The sequence below is a fragment of the Harmonia axyridis genome, chromosome 7 (assembly GCF_914767665.1).
Source record: "Harmonia axyridis chromosome 7, icHarAxyr1.1, whole genome shotgun sequence".
Classification (NCBI taxonomy): domain Eukaryota; kingdom Metazoa; phylum Arthropoda; class Insecta; order Coleoptera; family Coccinellidae; genus Harmonia; species Harmonia axyridis.
This window is the reverse complement of record NC_059507.1, coordinates 33,150,173-33,173,319: the sequence shown is the minus strand read 5'-3', so window position 1 is coordinate 33,173,319 and position 23,147 is coordinate 33,150,173. Positions and strand designations below refer to the sequence as shown.

Below are 23,147 nucleotides of genomic sequence, written 5' to 3'. Positions count from 1 at the left end.
AGGCAATAGCCAAAAAATTCGGAATGATAACTTTGACAGTATAGCGTGAATGTTGTGAAGAAGAGTCTCAAAAGAAGCATCACAAAGCAGCGACGAGAAATCAGTGAAACAAATATGGTAGTGTGTGGCAACCCACCAATCGCCATTGTTTTCCGTAATAGGTGGACAGCTACGCAAAATCCTCGAAGCTCACTTGATTTCTCGTTAACATCGACATTAATTACCCCCTCGTTGAAAGGTATTTATACCTTCTGTCCAATGGGCGAAGTAATCAACGGTTAACAACTTCATTTAGCAATGATCGTAAATAAGTAACCAAAGTTCTTGTTTCGGTGAATGGCAACAATGTAATAAATATCAACTTGATCGTACACCGCCGTGTTGATTTGGATTGAATCGATCGGAGATGTTCGATCTCCGGCAAGGATTAAAATCGCTGTCGAACATTCAGTTTATAGTCCGATCTCCTTAATGAGATCGAATGGGATGGATGCTGCAGCGGTCCAAGTGCCGACGATCGAAATGTTTGGATCTTCTGCGGATGGGACATGTTTGATGCGATTAAACTTTCACCTGAGCTTCGTTTCAATGAGGTTATAAGATATTTATGAGGAGCAAGTTCTGTAAGACATACCCGATGGAGTGTTAACACAGGCGATCTTATATCGTGTAATGGATCTCAATCGGACGATCTGATTTCGATCTGGTGAGATTTTTGAATTTTTTTCCTATGAGAGCGAGAAACAATTGTGTACCGTGGGAATTGAATGGTTTAAATTTCTAAACCTCATAAGAGACAGAGACTTCGCGTTAACTTAAAACGGAGTTCCTTAGGGGTCAGTTATAGTGCCACAATTATTCACTCCGGGTTCGTTCGTAGTTTGTTCCTCTGAAAAAAGACTACTAGGTGGTGTCTGTTGACGACACTGATACCTTTCTTTACACCTTGAAATTCATAATAAGTGATATCAAGAATCTGTGAGAATACTTACGCCCAATCACCTATGTGACGAAATTAGAAATTTGAGAGATGCACAATCAATCGATTGAGATTGTGTTATAATTCCCAATTTGATTTGAATGAACTTGAAAATTAGATACCTGTTCAATATCCATACTAAATTCGAGTCTAAATTTAAGAGACAAAAATGAGTAGAGCACTGATGTTGAGTTAACTTTTGAACGCTCGTTCATTCTTTCTCCAATTATTGTCGAAATTCAATGAAAAATTCAGATTATATAATCATAATGACTTTTGTATTGTATCTTGGTAGTTGGTGTGACTGTTACGAAAATTGACAGATTACGGAATTCCAATTCGAATCGTACTCTTCGAATTTTGAAATAATTTATATTTACGCATTAAATTCGTGAATTATGTCAGAGGAAATCGATTTAACACCAACAGAATTAAGAGAAATTGCGAATAATGTGGCAAATCCTTCCACTAAATCCAAATCATTTTATATTGACAATAATTGACGTGTGTTGAATTTTGATAGGATTGGAAGTCTATGTAGACAACCACAGAGCGAAAAATATAACTCAAAACAATGCTGTAATGAGTTCAATACCATACTGAAATAGAGAAATAGATATACATATGTGGTTCAAGAAGTCACAATTGAAGCATAAACTAAGTAGCTGTCAAAAGCTCCTGACTTCACGTCAATAATTTCTTCATTTTTTATCTTCATTAGGCTTCCGTATCTAGATCTTCTTTCGGTTTGCTTCTTCTTAAGTCCTTCTGGTTGACCCTTATTGGCAGTTTCGTAAATTCAACTTTCAGACGACAAGACAGATCAAATGAAAACTTACTACATCGCTAGACTACTTTCTGTGGGGCTATGTAAAGTCATTGGTCTATGCGGATAAACCACAAACCTTTGACCATTTGGAAGACAACATTCGCCGTGTTATTGCCGATATACGGCCATAAATGTTGGAAAAAGTCATCGAAAATTGGACGTCCAGATTGGACTATATCCGAGCCAGCTGAGGTGGTCATATGCCAGAAATCATATTTAAAATGTAATGCCACAAGATTATCTTGCGGATAAATAAAATTCATGTCAATCGAATATAATCCATCGTTGTTTTATTGCAATTTAAAGTTCTATAGCTCTAAAAAAAACACCCTTTACAAGAGACAAATCCTTGAGCTCGATTACCTGCCAATATTTGGCATGTCCACCAAGCTTAGTAGCAAGCAATCAACTATTCAGTGGTGCTGGCCTATTCTATGACCCATCGTAGATTGGACGGAGATAAAGCTGCGAAGATTTTGATATTGATATCTGAAAACTGAAAGAGATATGAGCTTAGAAGAAAGGAAATAAAAAAAAATTAGACTTATCTGAATTATTAATCATCCTGTACCTATGTATATCCAATGAAAAGGTTTTTTCCGAAAAACCTATTGACTTCAGAGGTGAATAATTCAATAAAAACAATGAAAAGAACGTAGTGAGAGAAAAGCACTTGCGCTTTAGTTCAATCATTCACTCAAATACTCACCTTGTAGAAACCAACAAATCACACGCGCATAAATCATATAAGTGTAGTGATCTTAAACATCTTTACAATTGTCGAAAAACTTTGAGAAGCACAAAGTCACACGGTATTTAATTCCTTGAAAGTAGTAGGTATATTGATAACATAAAGAAGTGATTCGACCATAAATAACTCAGTCTTTAGCGCCCATTACTTCTCGGAATCGAATCCACAAATTTTTTCGAGGTAATTTGACAAGTCGCGAGCTATTCTTCTTCATCTCGACACTTTCAGTGGCATCTCCGCATTCAGAGACGCTTCCTCTCTGGTCGACAATCTTATCAGTAATCTACATCAGCTGTTTTAATCATTGGTAGCGCGAGTGAAGAACGTTTATTACAGGTATCGATGGTATGTACTTTGAGCTGGTAAGGAGGTAATGATATATTTTTTGAGACCCGAGGCGATCGATATGTGATTTAAATTAAAACACAATTTATTTCTTAATCGAAAATTAAGAGTGTATTACATCCATTCGTGTTATCTACTGATGGGGAAAGATTTATTGAGGCAAGAGTGGAATATCGATCTGCTGGACAGGGGAATAGCCCAACGTTTGTTATTGAACCTTGTTTATCATTCAGTTATTATTACTCTACATATAAGATAAATTTCGTGTAGATAGCTCGTACATAGTTCAAATTAGTATCATTTTTCAATTTGATATATTTTGATTTTCAAAAAAAATATATATTTATGTCAATATTTTTTTGAATTTTCTATAGATCTGTTAATATAATTAGCTACATCAACAAAATATTACGATTGTAGGATATAAAAAGAACGTGCTGATAATGGGTTCAACGCTTCAAGAACGGTGATTTTGACGTCGAAGACCAGCATGGCGGTGAAAGAGAGAAGGTTTTCGAGGATACAGAATGGACTAGTTTAGTGATGTTGATAATACTATATTTGACACGATAGAATTAAAATATAGCACAAAACTGATAAATCAGTGAAAAAATTTTGAAAATCCATCAATGAATGAATAAATGACTGAGAAATAGATTATTTAAATTTACGTATTTTAGCGCGGAACTGTGACGTCCCGCCACTTGCCTGTGATCGCTACAGCATAAATTACGTTTAAATACTTAGCCGCGCCAAGGCTCTCGCGCCGTTTGTAGTTATACAGTGTGGTTTTAACTCGAATTTTGTTTTTATGTCACCATAATGGAAGAAGGCTTCGTGGAAGGACAAAGTGACAATTTGCCTAAAATAGATATATTTGCAGCGATGGAGTTTTTTTCTTCAAATCCATCTTATGTCAGTGCTGAAATAAAAGATAAAAAGTAAGTATCTACTTTTGAGTTTGCTTCATCATGGTTCAACTTATAACGATGATTTATTTAAAAAACGTTTCATAAACAGTTTGTAGTTGAGTACTGGTTGTTGAAGTCTATCAATGGCAATACATATTTATGTGAGGAGTAAAAAGTAAAGAAAGAAAAAAGTAATTTATATGTATGTATATAGTAAGTTATTTCAGCCATCGTGTAACGAACAAACCACGACACGAACGGCACAAGTGATTGTACACCAATGAATTCGTAAGCACTCTGCGAATACCAATCGTCTAGTGTGTGACGTCACGACACTTACACGTACTATGAAATTATTCTTTCAAGCGCAACTTCAAAGTCCCATAACTTTTTCATTTCTAGAGATATTTCAATGTTTTTTTCTACATTTTTGTTTCATTTCACTTAAATTTTTAGAATTAATCATTAAAAAAAAATTAAAACTAGTCCATTGGATGTAATACTTGATCAAGACTGATGTCAAACGCAACAAGAATTGGCAGGATCATTGGAAATGACGCAACAAGCCATATCAAAGTGCCTGAAGGTCATGGGAATGATTCAAAAACAAGAAAATTGGTTGCCGTACGAGTTGAAGCCGAGAGATGTTGAATGGCGTTTGTTTTCTTGTGAACATCTACTTGCAAGGCAAAGAAGAAAGGGATTTTGGCATCGCATTGTGGCCGGAGACGAAAAATGGGTTCATTACGAGAATCCCAAGCGTAGAAAATCTTGGGGATATCCTGGCCATGCTTCCACGTCGACGGTCAAACCGAATATTCAAGGTCTTGCTCAGTACTTGGTGGGACCAGCTCGGCGTAGTGTATTATGGGTTGTTAAAACCGACTGAAACAATCACAGGCGATGGTTATCATTGAAAGACTAACGGCCGAAAGATGGGAGAAAGTAGTGGCCAGCGATGGACAATACAGTTTTTCACAATAAAGCCTCGAATTTCGGGAAAAAAAGGCGAAAGCAAAGTTGTATACCTATGCAAGAAATATAATGAAGAAATGTATCTGATTGATTTGTTGTTCTACACGGTTGCCGAAAAAATTGTGTGAGCAATATTTGGCCAGTAGACAATGTAAAAAAGTGGGGTATGCTGGAAAAAATTCTTAATTCTTAAACTTAATGAAATTTCTACAGGTTGTTCGGGGGTACTGTGGAATGACTCTGTCAAGTTATCCAACACGAGGATCTTATGCTAACTTGAGGAGGGCCGAAGAACCTCAACATTTCCTGGCTTTATTCAGTTTTTTGCTCATAACCTCTCAACTACGTTAGTTTTCGAACAAAACGTTTATTTTTAAAGTTGTAGAACATTAAATTTTCTACAATTTTGTATTCACAAACTTTCTCGTAAAACTAATATCAATTGAGATTCAGTCGATCAAGTTCTAGTCCAGGAGACAGAGCAAAAAAAGTGGGGTCTGTTGGAAAGAATTCTGAACGCAATGACTTTTTTCAGATCGAAAATGTTGGGGTTCTTCTGCCTCCACAAGTTAGCACAGGGTCCTCGTGTTGGAAAACTTGACAGTGACATCTCACAGCACCCTCAAACAACCTGTAGAAGTTTGATTAAGTTCGGAAATTTTCCAGGTAAAATGTACATATGGACTATATTTTCAAAAACAGTATTTTTGGATTTGTTACTTAAATAACTCTTTTAAGTGAAATGATAGACGTAGGTACAATATAGAATTGACTTCTTTTCCTCAGTAATAACTAATCAAACATTTGGCATCATAATATTTTCTCATATTCTCTTAACTGTTTCATTGTAACTCCCTCACGTTACTCATTATATTCCCACGTTTTATAGCAACCACATCGATGGCAAAAATTCATATTACATTTCCTCCGACCAAACTAGGAGTTGACACGTGTACCACCGTTTTAAAAGTGGCAAATGCCCTATATTGGTCTGGTAGCGATGACATAAAACTCTTGAATTACCCCCTTTGCATGAGGCCAATGTAATTACTTTCGTGGATGCACGTGCGGAGTTAAATGGAAGCTACCAAGTAGCTCACCGACCGAGACCCAGACAAAATTGCTTTGTTTTGGCGCTAGACGGTACTTGACCCTCGCTGACCATTTGTAATAATAGCGTAACTTTACGCGTTCGTGGCATGCCATGTTATTTTTCGTTTTGTTGCGAAGGATCGAAATATCCGAACCATCACTTAGAGACACGTAGGGAAGGACCTGTATTGCCGAGATTGGATGCTTTGGAATTGGTGAAGACTGTTGGATATTGTTGGGAATTGGTGGTATGTGCAATTAGGTATAATTACATTCAAAGTAATGTTTGACTTGAAGAATCAAGAAGTGTTGTAAAGGATGTTTTTTTTAGAGCTATAGAACTTTAAATTGCAATAAAACAACGATGGATCATTCGATTGACATGAATTTTATTTATACGCAAGATGATCTTGTGGCATTACATTTTAAATATGATTTTTGGCATATGACCGCCACGGCTGGCTCGGATGTAGTCCAATCTGGACGTCCAATTTTCGATGACTTTTTCCATAATTTGTGGCCGTATATCGGCAATAACACGGCGAATGTTGTCTTCCAAATGATCACGGGTTTGTGGCTTATCCGCATAGACCAATGACTTTACATAGCCCCACAGAAAGTAGTCTAGCTGTGTTAAATCACAAGATCTTGGAGGCCAATTCACAGGTCCAAAACGTGAAATTGGGCGGTCACCAAACGTGTCTTTCAATAAATCGATTGTGGCACGAGCTGTGTGACATGTTGCACCGTCTTGTTGGAACCACACCTCCTGGACATCATGGTTGTTCAATTCAGGAATGAAAAAGTTAGTAATCATGGCTCTATGCCGATCACCATTGACTGTAACGTTCTGGACATCATCGTTTTTGAAGAAGTTCGGACCAATGATTCCACCAGCCCATAAAGCGCACCAGTCAGTTTTTCTGTATGTAACGGTGATTTGACATACACTTGAGGATTAGCTTCACTCCAAATGCGGCAGTTTTGTTTGTTGAGGTAGCTATTCAACCAGAAGTGCGCTTCATCGCTAAACAAAATAAAATGAACGTAGTGCGCGATACGTATTCCGCACAGAACCATTATTTTCGAAAAAAAATTGCACTATTTGCAAGCGTTGTTCAGGCGTGAGTCTATTCATGATGAACTGCCAAACCAAACTAAGAATAAGTCACTTGACAGCTGTTAAATCGGTCGCCATCTTGAACAGTAATGCCAACTTAAAATTATATACCTCGAAAAAAAACACCCGTTACATAATAGGTATATTGCTACAGGTCTGTGATCTCCAATGGGTGCATGAACGAACAAGCGATTTAAAATTATTCACACCAAATCACCATTTCGTAATATAGTCTTTTTCAGTTTGAGTTCATATTTGTTCAGAATAAGTCATATTCGTCGTTTTGTTTTAAAATTATCCTTTGTTTTACGTTAACCTAAGATGCAACGTTTTTTGTGCTCGCACCAGCAAAGCAGTAGATTTCCAAATCTTACTGTAAAGATCTTAGTATCGCAATTCAAACCACAAATCCAATTTGTACTCAAGAATTTCAAACACTCCGAACAATAACTGCTAGTATTACAATTCTCAACGAAAAAAAACAACCAATACAATGGCCGTTGTGTGTAACATGGTATAGGAGGAGAAATATCCCGGTTCATTTTCAACACGTCATTCATAACTTGCACAATTTCAAAAGATTTATGCGCTTTTGTGCTTCTGTAAACCATTATTTCAGGGATTTTGTGGTCAGCATCTGAAATAAGAAGCGGTCAGTTTCATAGAGAATAATGTCCAAAATCTGACCTGCAGATAACTTTTCAAATCATTCATTCTCGTATCTTTTGTGTTTGGATATAATTCTGCATGGACGGTTAGTTCGTGTTTAAGAAGTGATGAATATCTGTCAAGATACTGGGAAGATCGTGGTTGAGATTATCTTTTATCGAATTTCTTTGGTTCTTACATAGATTTCTTGATAAGATTGTGGATTGTGGAGATCCGAAACTTTCAAATTCAGTTGAAGAATCTTTGAAATGAAGAAAAATATTTCATAAGTGTGTTACAAAAGATTCTCATGGAATTTCACGAAAATTATTGCTGTTGAAATGTTCAAAAAAGGCAATGACTCCATCATGAAATTTAAATTTTTTAATTCATATTTCAAAAGTTAAGTGATATATTTCTCTTTGACTAGTGTCAGTGTTTTTTTTTTTGGTGTCTGGGATTTTAGAGCTGATTTTAACTATATTTGGGACGCTTAATCTGTACATGCAATCCAGTTTTTCTCTATCAGCTCTACTTCTTTAGATACATCAACTTATCATTCAATGTGGGTTTCATTCAGTATATTCATTTATGAGAGTTCTAAAATTATTATATATTCATTAATGTAGGTACAATGGTTTTATTGTCAATCTGTAATTGAGTGAATTCAAGGTAAATCTAAAAATAGATCAATAAATAAATATAAATTTTAATCCTCTAACTCTAAGTAAGAGACAAAAGTCATACTTTCTCCGGTACATAAAAAGTTGGGCTTGATGAAGCAATTTGTAAAGGCTGTTGATAAGAATGGGTAATTTTTTGCATATATACATTGGTAAAAATGCATCATTTGCACACAGAAAACCTCAAAGCAGGTATATTTGACGGCCCACAAACAAAACAATAATTTAAGGATCCTGCCTTCATAAATTCGATGAATAAAGTTGAACGAGAAGCTTGAACAACATTTGTTGCAAAATTTTCTATAGGCAAACATAAAGCTCAAAACTATGTTGAAATGGTTAACAAGATGCTTAATAGTTTCAAGTCCAAAGGGTGCAATATGAGTATTGAAATACACGATTTACACAGTCACTTAGATCGTTTTCCAGAAAATTTAGGAGGCATGAGTGAGGAACAAGGTGAAAGATTTCACCAAGATAGTTATGGAGGACCTCTACCAAGGAAGATGGGACATGCACATGATGTCAGATTACAGCTGGAGTTTAAAAAGGATCCGTTTAAAAAACATTCAAGAGAAGCTTTCGATGTGTTGGGTTATTATTTTATTTCTTTAATGTTTTTTTGTTTGTAAGTACGACATTATATTGTATTTTATATAACTAAAATAAAAATTTCATAACGACTTTTGTTAACTACACTTACGGATTTGAGTTAAAATAATGTAACTTATATTTATATCTCTAAAATTGTATATATGATATAGAATCACCTCAAAAAACCTCGACCCCAAAAAGAGCTGTTCCCCTGTGATCCTGCATCATAATGTTCTAACAAATATAATTTGGATCACATTTTATAATTGGATGTATCGAATCGAACAGTTGAATCTTTCCTATTCATTTTCAAAAATCTACACTTACCCTCGACCTTCTGGCAATGATGACAATTGAAAATAATAAACGATATTAATAGGATCTCGTTAACTCAGTGAGGTGAGTCGTTTAGGTATGTATGTATGTATTAGATAAGATATATGTCAACAACATTTAATCTTCATACTCATGAATAACAGTTGAATATTTACGTATGCATTTTCATGTGATTACTTACCTATTTGCATGCAAATTTATAGTTTGAAATTACCTATCTTATATCTGTGTACAATCATAATGAATGGAATTAATTATCGTCTTCCCAAGAAAAATAGGAGAGATTGGAAAAGAAAATATCTCTGCCAATTATTATAAGTGAAATATGATATCTCTCTGTATCCCTTTGACTCAACCATATTGATCAATTCTCAATTCTATCTGAATCTAATACAACTTTCTTATTTGCATAAACTCGCGAGTTGCATTACCACAACAAATGCATATTTGAAAATTTAAAAATTTAGAAAATTGCAATTATATGAATTAATTTTTCTTCAATATTCCTCTTGAATATTCTATGGTTCTGGTGATGTGAAAATCATGAAATTTTACGCGAAGCTTGAAATTTTTCTCCTTCTTTGGTTTTCTTATCAATTTATTAAGCCTGAGGCTTGTAAATTCCACTTAAATCCTCGGTGGATGTAGACACCCAAGAGTCTTCCAGCGTTTGGAATATTTCATGTCAAAAACCAAAATCTCAACTCCGTCGGTTTTGTAATTACCATGATTTTCCAAGGTTGTTATCAGGCGATCAATATGAAATTTTGAACAAGGTTTTAAATGGTCATTTTGCATCCAAATACTATTTTTCCGATGAATAGAACCTGTATTTTCGAAATTCATTGAAACACAAAATTTCGAAGTGACATATTTTCTAAATTCCTGATTTTCAAGCTACTTGTCTTGAGCTTGACTTGATTCCGAGTCTGGATCAAATCTAGTAGTAGTTTTTTAATCTCAAGCCAAGTCAAGTATTTATTTAACAAGTACATACTTGAATCATATCATGCTACTTGATTTTTAGCAGTTTTATTGTGTAGTGTCTCATCAATAAATAAATGATGAAATGAGAAGGAACCGTGCAAAAACCACTTTTATTTATTTTTTTTTAATTTTTATTTATTCACTTCTTTATTCTTGACCTCTAATATAGTACAAGTACTGGTGACAAGGCCTATTTAACAATATACAAAAAAATAATACTATAAAATATTCAAAACAACAACAAAGTTAAACTAAACAAAATAAATCTTTCAGGTACAACTCAAGCTTAATATTGAAGTTTTTTTTAGTTCTTAGATACTTTATTTCTGGTGGTATTTGGTCAAATGCTTCTATTGCTTGGTAAATTGGGGAGTCCTGGGCTTTCCTTGTAAACCTTCATTGTAATTTATTAAACTTATTGTATAAAAGAACTGAAAATATAAACTTTCTTGACATAAAAACATAAATTAAACCACTTTTTTACTATTGAGAACTTTCCAGGCTTTGTTTGATTTCATAATTTTCCATCCAGGATCTGAGACACATGAGGCTTCTTAAAGATTTGTCGCCTAGCCTATTTCTGGTTTTTGTAACTGTAAGAGGAGCTCTGGAAAATTGTCTTTCAACAGGAGCTGAAGATGCTAGCGTTGATAAAAAATTCTTGGCCATTTTGGCCAAGTTTGGAATGATATTTCTGAAACTATCAAAATCGACCAATAGATTTCATAGAAATGTGAGAAAACTACTAATAAAGTCACACTGGCGAATGCTACAGTCTCTCGGCGATCGAGGAATCCCCTTATTTATTCTAATCGCGCACGAAATTGCATAAATATAAGTCGTGTGACGCGTGCATATCATGCACAAATAATATCAAGTAGCTTGATATCGAGTCAAGCAATAAATTTATAAAATCAAGTCAATCAAGCTCATGTATGTACTTTTTCATGAGCTTGATTTTCAAATCAAGTAGTTTGTTAAAATGTCAAGCTACTCGGCTTGATGAATCCCTTAACTCAACCACGGTATTGGAAATCAGAACCTTTCCTGAAATTTTCAAATTTCTGGAATCTTCCGGTCGGTGTTCACGGACGAACAGAATTTGACGACGGGTTCATCATCAGTGAGTCGAATCATCACAACGAGTTGATAGAGCCGATCGGTAAGGCACAAGAAATTTTTAGAAAAATTCTTTTCTTCACTGAAATCTACAGAATAATGTGATGTTTATGAATTTCACTAGAGAACAGGGTTATTCTAAAAAATCTCCTTATCTTAAAATCATATTTATCAACCAAAATTTTCCGATTGCATTATTCTTTCAGATCAACATTACATAAGACTTTTATGGATTGTTGATATTTTTTTATGTTGGGATTAATTTCGTTTGATATAAAATGGAATAAATCAAGACATTAGTGCTAGTCAAGACTGTCAAGAGTAGACAATCGAAAATGAAGAATCTGTCGATAATTTTCCTGGCAATTGCCTTCACACAGGTGAGTTCCTTTTTAAAGAACCTTATTTTGATATTTCTAATGTTGATGTACCCCATTAAGACTTCTTTGGATCTGGCATCTAGACTTATTCCATTTTAGTTATTTATATCATAAGAATATTTCTCTAATTCTGTGGTTATTCCGTTCATTCTTCCACATCTTGTAGAACAAAATCGTGCGAGAATATATCAGAAACGCACAGTTTTCATGGTTATATTTTATTATTCTATGTTGGTACTCCGAACTTTCCGCCACGGCTTTATCTGTCAATTCATCAATTTGCCTTGAAGAAATCAGTTCTGCCAACCAACATTTTTCAATGCAAAAATCACTAAAATATATTTATGGAAATATTTCATTAATTTCAATGAAAATGCAATGAATTAGAGAAAAAAAGTATAATACTCGTACAGAAGGCTCATTCTACCACTCATTCATTCCAAAACTCGCCACTTCGTGGCTCGTTTTTGAATTTTGAACTCGTGGAAGAATATCAATGCCTTCTGCACTTGTATTATAAATAACTATTCTCGGTTTTGTATTTAATAACCAGATAGTTAATTTTAAATGATATTTCACTTTTACTTCGAGCCTTTTTTTTGAAGAATGATATACAGGTTGATTATTATTTTTTTTAAGTGTTTCTGAAGCAACATATGTTTAAAGGAACGACCCTTTAGATGTTTTTTTATTATATCAGTATTTTCAAAAATTGGTAAAACTTTTATTACTTAGGGACTCAACCTTTGAGGGGGGTTGTTTATCCATAGAACAAAAATATTTGAACTTCCTACAATATTTTTGATTGTAGATTACGATGGGGAATCAATGATCATTATTTCTGAGACATCTCATATTGCAGAGAATTCATTTGAAATTTACCAATACTATACAGAATAATGATTCTATAGATATCCATAGAATTCTATTCTATAGAATCAGTCTACAAAAGCAATATTATTTTCAATATAAGAAGGAGTTGGCTTTTTTTTATGTTATAAGGAAACCAAAATATTTGCAGTTTCATTTTTGTTCAATTCAGTGATTATTTTCTTTTAATATTACAGTAATAATTATTTGAATGGAATATTTTCTTGGTAGATAAAATTGAGTGCAAAAACTATTACATCTTATGAAAAAAATATTTACTTTGTTGCTTTTCAGGTTGTCTCTGCAGAAACGTTACCAGAACTACTTGAAGACTTCAATTCCATCATTGAAAACAGAGTTTCCGAAGTAGGACAACTCATTGGTCTCATCGGAAAAGAGATCGGCCAAACATATGGAGAAATTGATAAGAACATCAAAGAATCCGCCTCTAACCTTAAGAATGCAATTGACAACATAGAAAATTTGATAAACGTATCTATTTCAAGGGCTGAAGAACTGAACCAGAACGTTGATGACTGCGTTTCTGCTGCCAGATCCACAGTGTCCACTTTGACTATAGATGCTCTTCAGAAGTGTGGTTTGAGCAACGAGCTCATCAACGTTCAGAAACTCATGCCAAAAATCTCTGTGATACCTCGTCAACTTGGTACTTTGATACCCAAATGCATGACAGGTATTCAAAATGCTGCTACCTTGAGAACCTGTTTGGGTCAAGGATTAGAACGTATTGAAAATGATGTCAACTCATTGAACTCCGATGCTAGGACATTAATCGAAAATGCAGTAGAAGCAGCTAGATCATGCATAGACAGCACCAAAGCTGATATTGACAATGCCATATCTAACATCACTAATACTTTGAATGACTGTGTTAATAGTGAACTGAATGGATGATCTTCAGCTTTCCGTTTTCTGTATAGAAATAATAATGTTAAGTGAAATTAATCTCCTAAGGGAAGTGTAAAATAAAGTGAATTCAAACACATTTTCTGGCGTTACCTATTTTTAATACACAAACCAACTAAATGATTTCATTTTTGTGTGCAAAACAAAGGCTTTTCATTTTTAAGTCTGCTTATCATAAAGATCCAATTGCGTCTATCAGGTCTAGGTTATTAGACACGACATGTATGGAATATTGAAGATTATAAATTAATCTTTCCTAGTTAGAGTGGAAATTCCATACCTGAAATTAAACTGATGTTAGTCAGATTCCCGAAATATCTTTTATTCAACTGATAATTTCATTTTTGAGAGTAATCAAAGCAATTTTACTAATTTACTTCATTAATATTCTTAGTTTAATAATCCGATTGGTGCACTTTGAAGGTTTGAAATCCAATTTAAAAGAAAAAGTTATTTTCAATAAACAACCTTGAAAATCAATGTATGTAATGTCTAGTGTATCCATAGGAGGTTAATAATGAATGAAATGCTTTAGACTAAAATTTCTAGCTAATCACACATCTGGAGAGAATGAAAATATATCGAACATAAACAACTACTGATTCAGATATAAAATATGAAAGGATATATAATTGACAAACCCAAAAATGATTATTTACATATAATTCAGTTAGGTTCCTAATGTTATATTTTTTATTGCTAATGATTTAAGTTCAACTTCCAAGACCACAGAAGCGCTCTGGACCAACAGGTGTTAACATTGATGCCCTTTTTGCAAGTTCATCTGCTTTTCCGTGCATCGATATAATATTCTTATCCGATTTTTATAAAGAGTGTTTTTTTAGAGCTATAGAACTTGAAATTGTAATAAAACAACGATGGACTATTCGATTGACATGAATTTTATTTGTCCGCAAGATAATCTTGTGGCATTACATTTCAAATATGATCTCTGGCATAAGACCGCCACGGCTGGCTCGGATGTAGTCCAATCTGGACGTCCAATTTTCGATGACTTTTTCCAACATATGTGGCCGTATATCTGCAATAACACGGCGAATGTTGTCTTCAAAATGGTCATGGGTTTGTGGCTTATCCTCATAAACCAATGACTTTTCATAGCCCCACAGAAAGTAGTCTAGCGGTGTTAAATCACAAGATCTTGGAGGCCAATTCACAGGTCCAAAACGTGAAATTAGGCGGTCACCAAACGTGTCTTTCAATAAATCGATTGTGGCACGAGCTGTGTGACATGTTGCGCTGTCTTGTTGGAACCACAGCTCCTGGACATCATGGTTGTTCAATTCAGGAATGAAAAAGTTAGTAGTCATGGCTCTATACAGATCACCATTGACTGTAACGTTCTGGCCATCATCGTTTTTGAAGAAGTACGGACCAATGATTCCACCAGCCCATAAAGCGCACCAAACAGTCAGTTTTTGTGGATGTAACGGTGTTTCGACATACACTTGAGGATTAGCTTCACTCCAAATGCGGCAGTTTTGTTTATTGACGTAGCCATTCAACGAGAAGTGCGCTTCATCGCTAAACAAAATAAAATGGACGCAGTGCGCGATACGTATTCCGCACAGAACCATTATTTTCGAAATGAAATTGCACTATTTGCAAGCGTTGTTCAGACGTGAGTCTATTCATGATGAATTGCCAAACCAAACTGAGAATAAATCACTTGACAGCTGTCAAATCGGTCGTCATCTTGAACAGTAATGCCAATTTAAAGTTTTATACCTCAAAAAAGAAACACCCTATATATCCTCTTTCATGAAAATTTCAGCTCATTTGGATGTACACTGCAATTTGCTCATGCGCAATTATGAAATACCTGGGATCTCAATATTTCACGTTCTACTACTCCGATTATGATTGAATTTTGTGTTTATATTCGGGTTGGCACATTGAAACTTTCATTGAAATTCTAGCTTTTTTGAATTATCTACGGTATATTAAAACTTTCCATAATAATGTTACAAGTCCGAAAAGAATGAATGTACCAATTGTAGAGCGCTGATGTGATGAGGAAGTCACACTAATTGTTTTTTTATTAATCCCATTTATACACAAAAAATGTCGATAGGAGATATCCGTATCCACATGAGATTTTGATTTGATTCAAATCAATGCTCGGAAAAATCACTCGATTTTTTCTATCTCAGATAAAATAATATCTCAATTAACTGATAAAAATCGATTCATATAATGATCATATATATTTTATTGAATATTGGTAATTAAAAGGTTTCTCTGAGAAATACGGGATCAATTGAAGTGTAGGTAACTGAAAATGTTCAAGTTTATCACTATATTCCTCATATTTGTTGCACTCTCGAAAGTAAGTATAATAATTATAATATTAATTTATATTTGCCCCAAAATTTCTGTAGTTGCTGTTATCCTGATATAAACTTGAACTTCCGAATTCCTATGGAAAATCTACAGCTCTATATCATCATTTTTTTCTAATCGAAATAACTGAGAATTCTCTGTGGTATATACATATGCCCAAAAAAAATTTTCAAACAAAAAATTAGAACCCTTGGAGCTGTAACGGAAGATTAATCGAAAAATATATAGTAGCTCACTCATTTTACAGTTCGAAATCTAAATACAAAAATCGATGAAAAATTGGATTGCTTCAAAGATAAATATATGATTTTTATTCTGATCACACACTCACAAGATATTTTTTTTAAAATCTCATCTCTAGCTATAATATATAGTATGCAATATCTTAAACGTAACCAGACTCTATAGAAGTAATAATTATGGTTTAATGCAATAATAATATAAGCGGCAATCCAAGATCTAATATTCCCTAAATTCTCCTCCTCTTATTTCTAGGTGGGCGCTTTCGAGAGAAATCCAGTAATATCAAATCAAAATGAATCTTCTACAGGACTATCAGAACCAAGAATCTTCATTATAGCAAAAATGACCAAGGAGGTTCTGAAGTTGAAATTATACGCCTTAAAAGCGGCATTAGAGGAAGCAGCTAATATAAACGAATACAAGAAAGAAATCAGATCTATAGTGAAAGTGTCCCTCCAGAATATCAATGATCAACTTCAAGAACTAGATGGCCAAATCAAAAACGCCACTAATCAAGCTAAATCAGAAGGAGTTAACATAAGAAGCTGCTTAAGGAGAGAAAAACTGAGTAAATGGTCCAAAATACGTTCAGGACGTCTCCTTCAATGCAAAAAAACCTTCTCTTTTGACGTTCTAAAGTTGAAACTGGCTGAACTGTCATATGTCAAAGTTAAGGCAGCTGCCATAATACCCTCCTGTTTAGTTCTTCATCCAATCAGTAACAAGAAATTGAAGACCTGTATTCAAACAAAGATTGATTCCACTTATTCGACAGCCAATCTTATCAAATCAAACATAGACGAGGATGCTAGTAAAATCTACGATAAAGCGAACAATTGTATCGAAGATAATTTGGGAAATCTCGATTTAGATATAGAAACAATCTCAGACGAGTTTGGCGAATGCGTTAAAAATAAATTGAAGGAGAATTAAATCATGTACCTATTATCAATTTGATCATTTTGTATTGTAATAAATAAATCTTTATTTATCTGCAAAATTAATTTTTTTTTTGCAATACTGCAATTTGTTCGTTTTGCATCTTTGAATTGAACATCATCCTCGTATTTGTTCATCTGTAAGTTTGAAATTTTAATTACAACCTTGGATGAGGCAGTTCGTCTATTCACTTCACATAATCAAAATAAATTCTTTTTTTAAGAAGATTCGTAAACTGATTATCACTTGATTATTTGATCATTTTCAAAAAGCAGAAACTTAGAATATGAAATAAAAAAAAATATTTCTGAAAATGGAATTATGAGTAGGTAATAGTAGGTATGATAGCTATTGAATCTTGATTCAATAGCTTATTATTTTTAACGCATTCTGTAGAAAATAAGTTGATGAATATATTAGAAATTCTATCTCATCAATTTTCGAATAAAATAGTGTGTATCAGTGATAGAAAGATAATATTGGTATACAAAGCTCCTTTCAACAAAAATTTCGAATGCTATGAATAATAAAGTGAAGAAAATGAAATAATGAAGTCAATAGGAGTTATAAAAAACTAGGGACTAGTCTATTAAGGCTAAAAAATACAAAAAAATGTCAAATTATATGTACTTACTCACATATGAATATGTATACTTTCGACCTATTCATTCTGCAATTCTTCCTCATCTGAAATATTTTGCCTTTCTTGTTTTCAACCCCCACCCATAATCTGAAATATTTGTTGAATCAAAACAAAAAACTAGAACGCAACCTGACACATTTCCCAATTGACACAACGAAATTGTGACCTCAAATTCAAAAATACTGAAAGCGGAATCTCGCTTTGTTGAAAAGTTTTCATTTGGGATTTTCTATTACGAAAATTATATCTAGAAACAATGAAAATTACCGTGCTACTTACACAATTTCAGTATTCACGAATATAAGCCTGTACAAACACTGGACAGATATTTATTCTATTATATTCGAGACAAACAACAAAAATTGTCATTACACCAAAGTTCTCTGAGAAATCAAGATGAAGTTGCTTTCAGGAATATTCATTTCCGCTGTTTTTATTGGGGTGAGTAAACTCGATTTCCATTGAATGGGAGTGTAAAAACTCTTCATTTTGTTTGTTATGTCTTGTGAAAATTCGTTGGGGAAATATCGGACAAAATGTAGATTTTGTCGATATCATGAAGAAATATTATGTTGTAAGCTTCTTTTTTATTGTTTCTATATTTTCCTCTGAAAATGATGAGTATATTTCCAATTTTTTGTCATTTTCAGCCTCCAAACTGAATTCAGTATTTTTGAAATGAAGTATTAAATAAAAATGACGCAGTTTTATCAACCTCTTGTTCATTGTTTGATACAGTGAAATTCAGCAAATATTTACTGTTCAGCATTTTCCTTGAAAATCATATTTTATTAAACGAAATAGCAAGTAAAGCTCTTGAGCATCTTACATACATACCTCTAATGAGCTGCTGTTCTTAACTTATGATGTAATTTCTATTTGTCAGTTTGTCTAGATGAGAGTTTCTTCAAATTTAGTATATTACATATAGGTGCAAACTAAATTCGGTTAGATCTGTTATTACTGAAGTATTAGATTCTTTTTGAAGTTTCTATAACACCGATTATTGTGATCCACAAAAAATTGTATCCAAACTTAAAACGGTTATTCTATATCTGCTCGAAAAATCTTAACTCGGTTGTAGCTGTTGTCACTTTAATATTGAGGGTTCAAATGACTCTAAAAGATAAACAGAGCAATTATAGTTCTTTCTAGAAACAAGCTTTTTAATCGATCATTCGTGCTTGGAAATTTTTTTTCAATTTCCTCAGCAATAGGTAAATTATAATGGATTGTCCTAAGATTGTCCTTAAGAAGTACAAAAGCTACTCAACCTTTTTTTTTTCGATACTTGAACACTCGTTCACTGAGCAGTTTACGTTTAAATTTTTTTGCAATAATAAAAATAATGAGTTTACTGAATTTTTCATTATAATTGAAAACATACAAACTGTGGAGTTATTATCTGTCTGCAAATTTTGAGTAGGAAATAGTTTCAAACGATAAGGTTCTACTCACTAATGACCAATTCGTGGTAAAATTCAAGTAAGTCTTGACCGAAAAGGTCAAGAAACTTGATAATTTTAGGGTAGGTTCGGATCTGGAATGACCTCACCACTGTTCAAAAGCTCATGACTTATGGTGTTTCCTCATTTTTTGAATGTCTCTTGAATTCGCAAAAAAAATCATATTTACGCATTTCAGCACTCAGGTTCAGAATAATGCTGAAAAGATAACTCATGTTTGCCGTGATAACACACTACATTTATAATTGTTGATAAGCAGTTCACGGGTTTTCCTCATTATGTTTTTCTAGAGCTTACAGAAGAAATTTGGAACACGTGGATATCGAGATTTCTTTAATTATCCTTACGTTTCTTACTTCAGTTAAATTTGTTATTTTCGAATTTGTTTCGAAAGCAGTGTTCGCCTAGATTTCATAGTAAATACGTCACCGATAAATAACAATCTACTGTATGGGGTAGAAGACTTTCGGATGTTTATGAACAAAAAATTAATTCCAAAAATACCCAAAGAATATCTGGTCTTCTTGGGACATTATAAAAGAGTCTAAATTTAAAATACTTTCTCAATAAAGTTTTCCTTTCAGATCACACAAGGACATATCATAGGAATACTCAGAGATTTCTCCCCAATAATCGCAGACATATCAGGCTCAATTGACAACCTCTTGAGAGACACTGGAGGACTCATTGGCCACACATTCTCATCAATAGATTCTGCAATTGAGAGCGCTGAAGATTCCATTTCACAACTCAGCAAAAGCATCGAGCAAATCCTGGTAGGTTGCCCAGACGATCAACATAGTCAACAATGCGCTGAAGAGCTAAGAGCAGTATCTCAAGGCGTCAACAATACCATCGTCAAAATCTGCGTTGATGAAACCAGAATCAGAAATACCTTGTCTGCGAAATTGGTCGAAATATCCAAATTGAGAACTCAGTGCGAGAGCACGTTTACGCAATGTTTGAAGACACCCCCTGTAGATCAATGCATCCAAACTGGAATCAACTCTGTGAAAACAGGTATACAGGAGAAAGAAGTAACACTTAAGCAGGATGTGGAAACTATCAAAACTCAAGTCAGCCAATGTGTTAACACCAGAGCAGAAAAAGTATGTGGTACACTTCAAAATGCAGTCGATGATTACAAAAGATGCATTGGTGAAGAAGATGACTGATATCCATTTGAATGACCTCTGTTGTATTATTAACTGTACGTGACTGATGTGAAAACAATAAATATAAGATTCGTACATAATGAGTTTTTATTTCAATATGCAATGCAACATTTAGCTGATTTTTCAGTTTATCTGGAAACTTCTTATCTTCATTTTTATGGGGATATACCAGTTGCTCTTTCCTTCTACGGAATGGATAAATATAGATGGTACTGTACCACATTTTAAGTTTCTATAGAATAAATATAGTGGTAGAATAACGATGTGGTTCCTTAATTTGTTGATTCTTTTGTTAATCAAAGTGAACAATGGACAAAGAAATGTTCCGGGTAAAATCACAGTAAGTATTAAAACACATTAATCGATTTTAATATTCTTAAAAAATTAAAATGGAAACCTTAATTAAGAAATTATGGTTTCATTGTTTCCCATTGGATATAGAATTTTCCAATTTTTTTTTCATTATAATAAATTGTATTTTCACTGACCCCACTTACTTGCTAATACTTAATGGGCTAATAATATTGCATTCTACAGAATTTTTTGTTTTCATTTTAATTTCTATTTCGAAAAAAAATCAAGAGATTATTCTTCAAAATGTTGTTCTACATTTTTTCCAAATTATGCCAATTCTTCAATTCAACTATATAATTCAGAATCATGGATTGAGCAAGAACAACTGTTATACAATTTACGAACTTCAATAATGTAAAACAATTAGATTAAATTAGAACTTTCTGCAGGATGTTATATTAATTTTTTATCCTTATTTGTTTTTTTTTCTATATTAAAATTACATTCAATTGATGATTAATTCGCTATACAATAGTGTGAATTCAATAAATTCCCATTTTAACTGATATTATATTTGATAATTTGATCTGATTATAGAAATAAGTCGGATAAATAAGTTTTAATAAATAACTTTATTTGATATACCTATTAAAGTTTATAAAATATCACTACCAAACATAAATATAATATTCTTGCGAGAAAAAGAAGCATGTTCAAAACCTAATTAAAAATTTGTCCAAATAAATAAAAGTTTTTTTCCTCAGGGAATTCCATCATCACCGCATGAAGTCTTGATGCAGGAATTCAAACCAAAAATTGAGGCCCTCAAAATCATCTTGACGAAGGAAGTTGAGAATATGGATAGGCAGATTAGACTAGCTCAGAACCTAGTCCAAGACAACATCATCACTTCAAGAAGCATCGCATCCCAGAAAATCAAGGAGTTGAAATCAGCTATTGCAGCAGCCAAAGAGGAAGCAAAATATGCCAGTCCAGAGGTCAAATTGTGCGTCAGCATGCAAGAACATGAATCTCCAAAGAGCTTTGTCGTTCCAACATTCAACTGTTTTTCAAATAACGCTGAATTGTTGGCCGTCAAAACTAAAATTGGAAAATTGCAAACCATCACGAGTCAACTGTTATCCAACTGTCAACAATTGCATATGGATGACTCTGATAAAGACGTCAACTTACTCAGAAAATGTTTGACAGAAAAAAGCGATGATACCTACAGACATATTTCGAGGTTCAGAGACGAGTACGATGCAGCTTTTGGAAATGTTATAAAGAAATCTTTGCAATGTTTTATTCAAGGAAACTTTGAAACTTTCAAGGGTATTGGAGGTGTTATGAGCAACCTGAGAAATTGTAAAAATTTCAATAATTATAGACTTCAGAAGCTACCCTGAAAACAATTATTATTATTTGATTTCATTATCCTCTTCACATTATTCATCATCAGAAGTAGCAATGAACTAAAATTTACAAAATTACAAAATTTTTGCCGGCTCAATTCAGGTGACCGGAGGGCTATCATTGTGCTTGAAAGTCTGTAATTAGCGAATTTAGAAGCAAGATCATTTTGTTCTATAAAATTTGGATATCTAGGATTTCACTAAAATTTAAAATGTAAATATATATTCGAGAAAATTTTTTGTCATATGAATGAGGGCCAAAGAAATTTTGAAAAAAGAAAGAGAAAAATTCAATTCTTCAAATTGTTATTTAAATTGTAAATGTTGATTTCATTTTCACAGAAAAGTAATGAAGAAGATCTATGCTTTCCTGTTGAGACTCGTTTACAAGAGAAACCTTTTATTTCATTTAGCCTATAGTGTTCTCAAATTGTGTTCTATAAGACACTGATGAGGAAAAATTGTATCAAAAAAATACAAAATGCCGAAACGTACGTCTGTCTTTATGTTAATTAAGTCATTCGATCTAATCACTGTTTATTCAAATTGTAGAGTTTTGAATGATTTATTTTTCTTTTGGTTGATTTTAATATTTTTTCAGTTGTAATTGTATTTCTTGATAAAAAAGCATATATCAAAAAAATATTTCAGATAGTGTGAAGGTTTTTGGCCGACTTAAGGTTCCTAACTCTAGATTTTCTATCACGTAAGCAGAACCATAGAAAATTCAGATTGAAATATCATTTTTATTTGGGAAATAAGCTCTCGAATTGCCATTACGAATTTCAGGAGGATCAGAAAATCTCATCTAGGCAAAATAACAAACAAGACAGACATCAAAGCAATTAACATCTCTAATATCTAAACCTTGAATAGTCCACCAAAAATTCACCAACACTCTCAGCCTCTACTAGCATCGCATCTAACATCAACGGTTTTTTTCGAGAGGCCTATTCAACAGCGTCATTCAATTTTTGTTCAATCTCATCAAGTGTAATTTTCTGTTCAACCCCCTCATCATGTCCGTACCTAGAATTAAGTATAGCTGGAACGTGCCACCAA

At 33.4% G+C, this 23,147-nt stretch overlaps 4 protein-coding genes and 1 long non-coding RNA gene across 5 annotated transcripts; 4 read left to right on the top strand and 1 right to left on the bottom strand.

Annotated features, from left to right (window-relative positions):
• The first annotated feature begins 11,594 nt into the window (after positions 1-11,594).
• Positions 11,595-13,625, top strand: LOC123684925. The gene is made up of 2 exons (XM_045624443.1): positions 11,595-11,749; positions 12,914-13,625. Exons 1-2 carry the CDS (start codon positions 11,705-11,707, stop codon positions 13,532-13,534), a joined length of 666 nt encoding a protein of 221 aa, XP_045480399.1. The 5' UTR covers positions 11,595-11,704; the 3' UTR covers positions 13,535-13,625.
• LOC123684927 lies at positions 13,122-17,959 on the bottom strand. Its single transcript, XR_006748206.1, has 2 exons — positions 17,727-17,959; positions 13,122-13,826 (listed from the first exon to the last, which is right to left on the bottom strand). It is a non-coding gene; the product is annotated as an uncharacterized LOC123684927 (long non-coding RNA).
• LOC123684923 lies at positions 15,746-17,153 on the top strand. The gene is made up of 2 exons (XM_045624441.1): positions 15,746-15,896; positions 16,406-17,153. The coding sequence occupies exons 1-2, from the start codon at positions 15,849-15,851 to the stop codon at positions 17,084-17,086; spliced, it is 729 nt and encodes a 242-aa protein (XP_045480397.1). The 5' UTR covers positions 15,746-15,848; the 3' UTR covers positions 17,087-17,153.
• A 65-nt stretch (positions 17,960-18,024) lies between the features above and the next one.
• LOC123684926 lies at positions 18,025-20,456 on the top strand. Its single transcript, XM_045624444.1, has 2 exons — positions 18,025-18,176; positions 19,786-20,456. Exons 1-2 carry the CDS (start codon positions 18,132-18,134, stop codon positions 20,374-20,376), a joined length of 636 nt encoding a protein of 211 aa, XP_045480400.1. The 5' UTR covers positions 18,025-18,131; the 3' UTR covers positions 20,377-20,456.
• An 80-nt stretch (positions 20,457-20,536) lies between these two features.
• LOC123684924 lies at positions 20,537-22,088 on the top strand. The gene is made up of 2 exons (XM_045624442.1): positions 20,537-20,716; positions 21,435-22,088. The coding sequence occupies exons 1-2, from the start codon at positions 20,639-20,641 to the stop codon at positions 22,077-22,079; spliced, it is 723 nt and encodes a 240-aa protein (XP_045480398.1). The 5' UTR covers positions 20,537-20,638; the 3' UTR covers positions 22,080-22,088.
• The last annotated feature ends 1,059 nt before the right edge of the window (positions 22,089-23,147 follow it).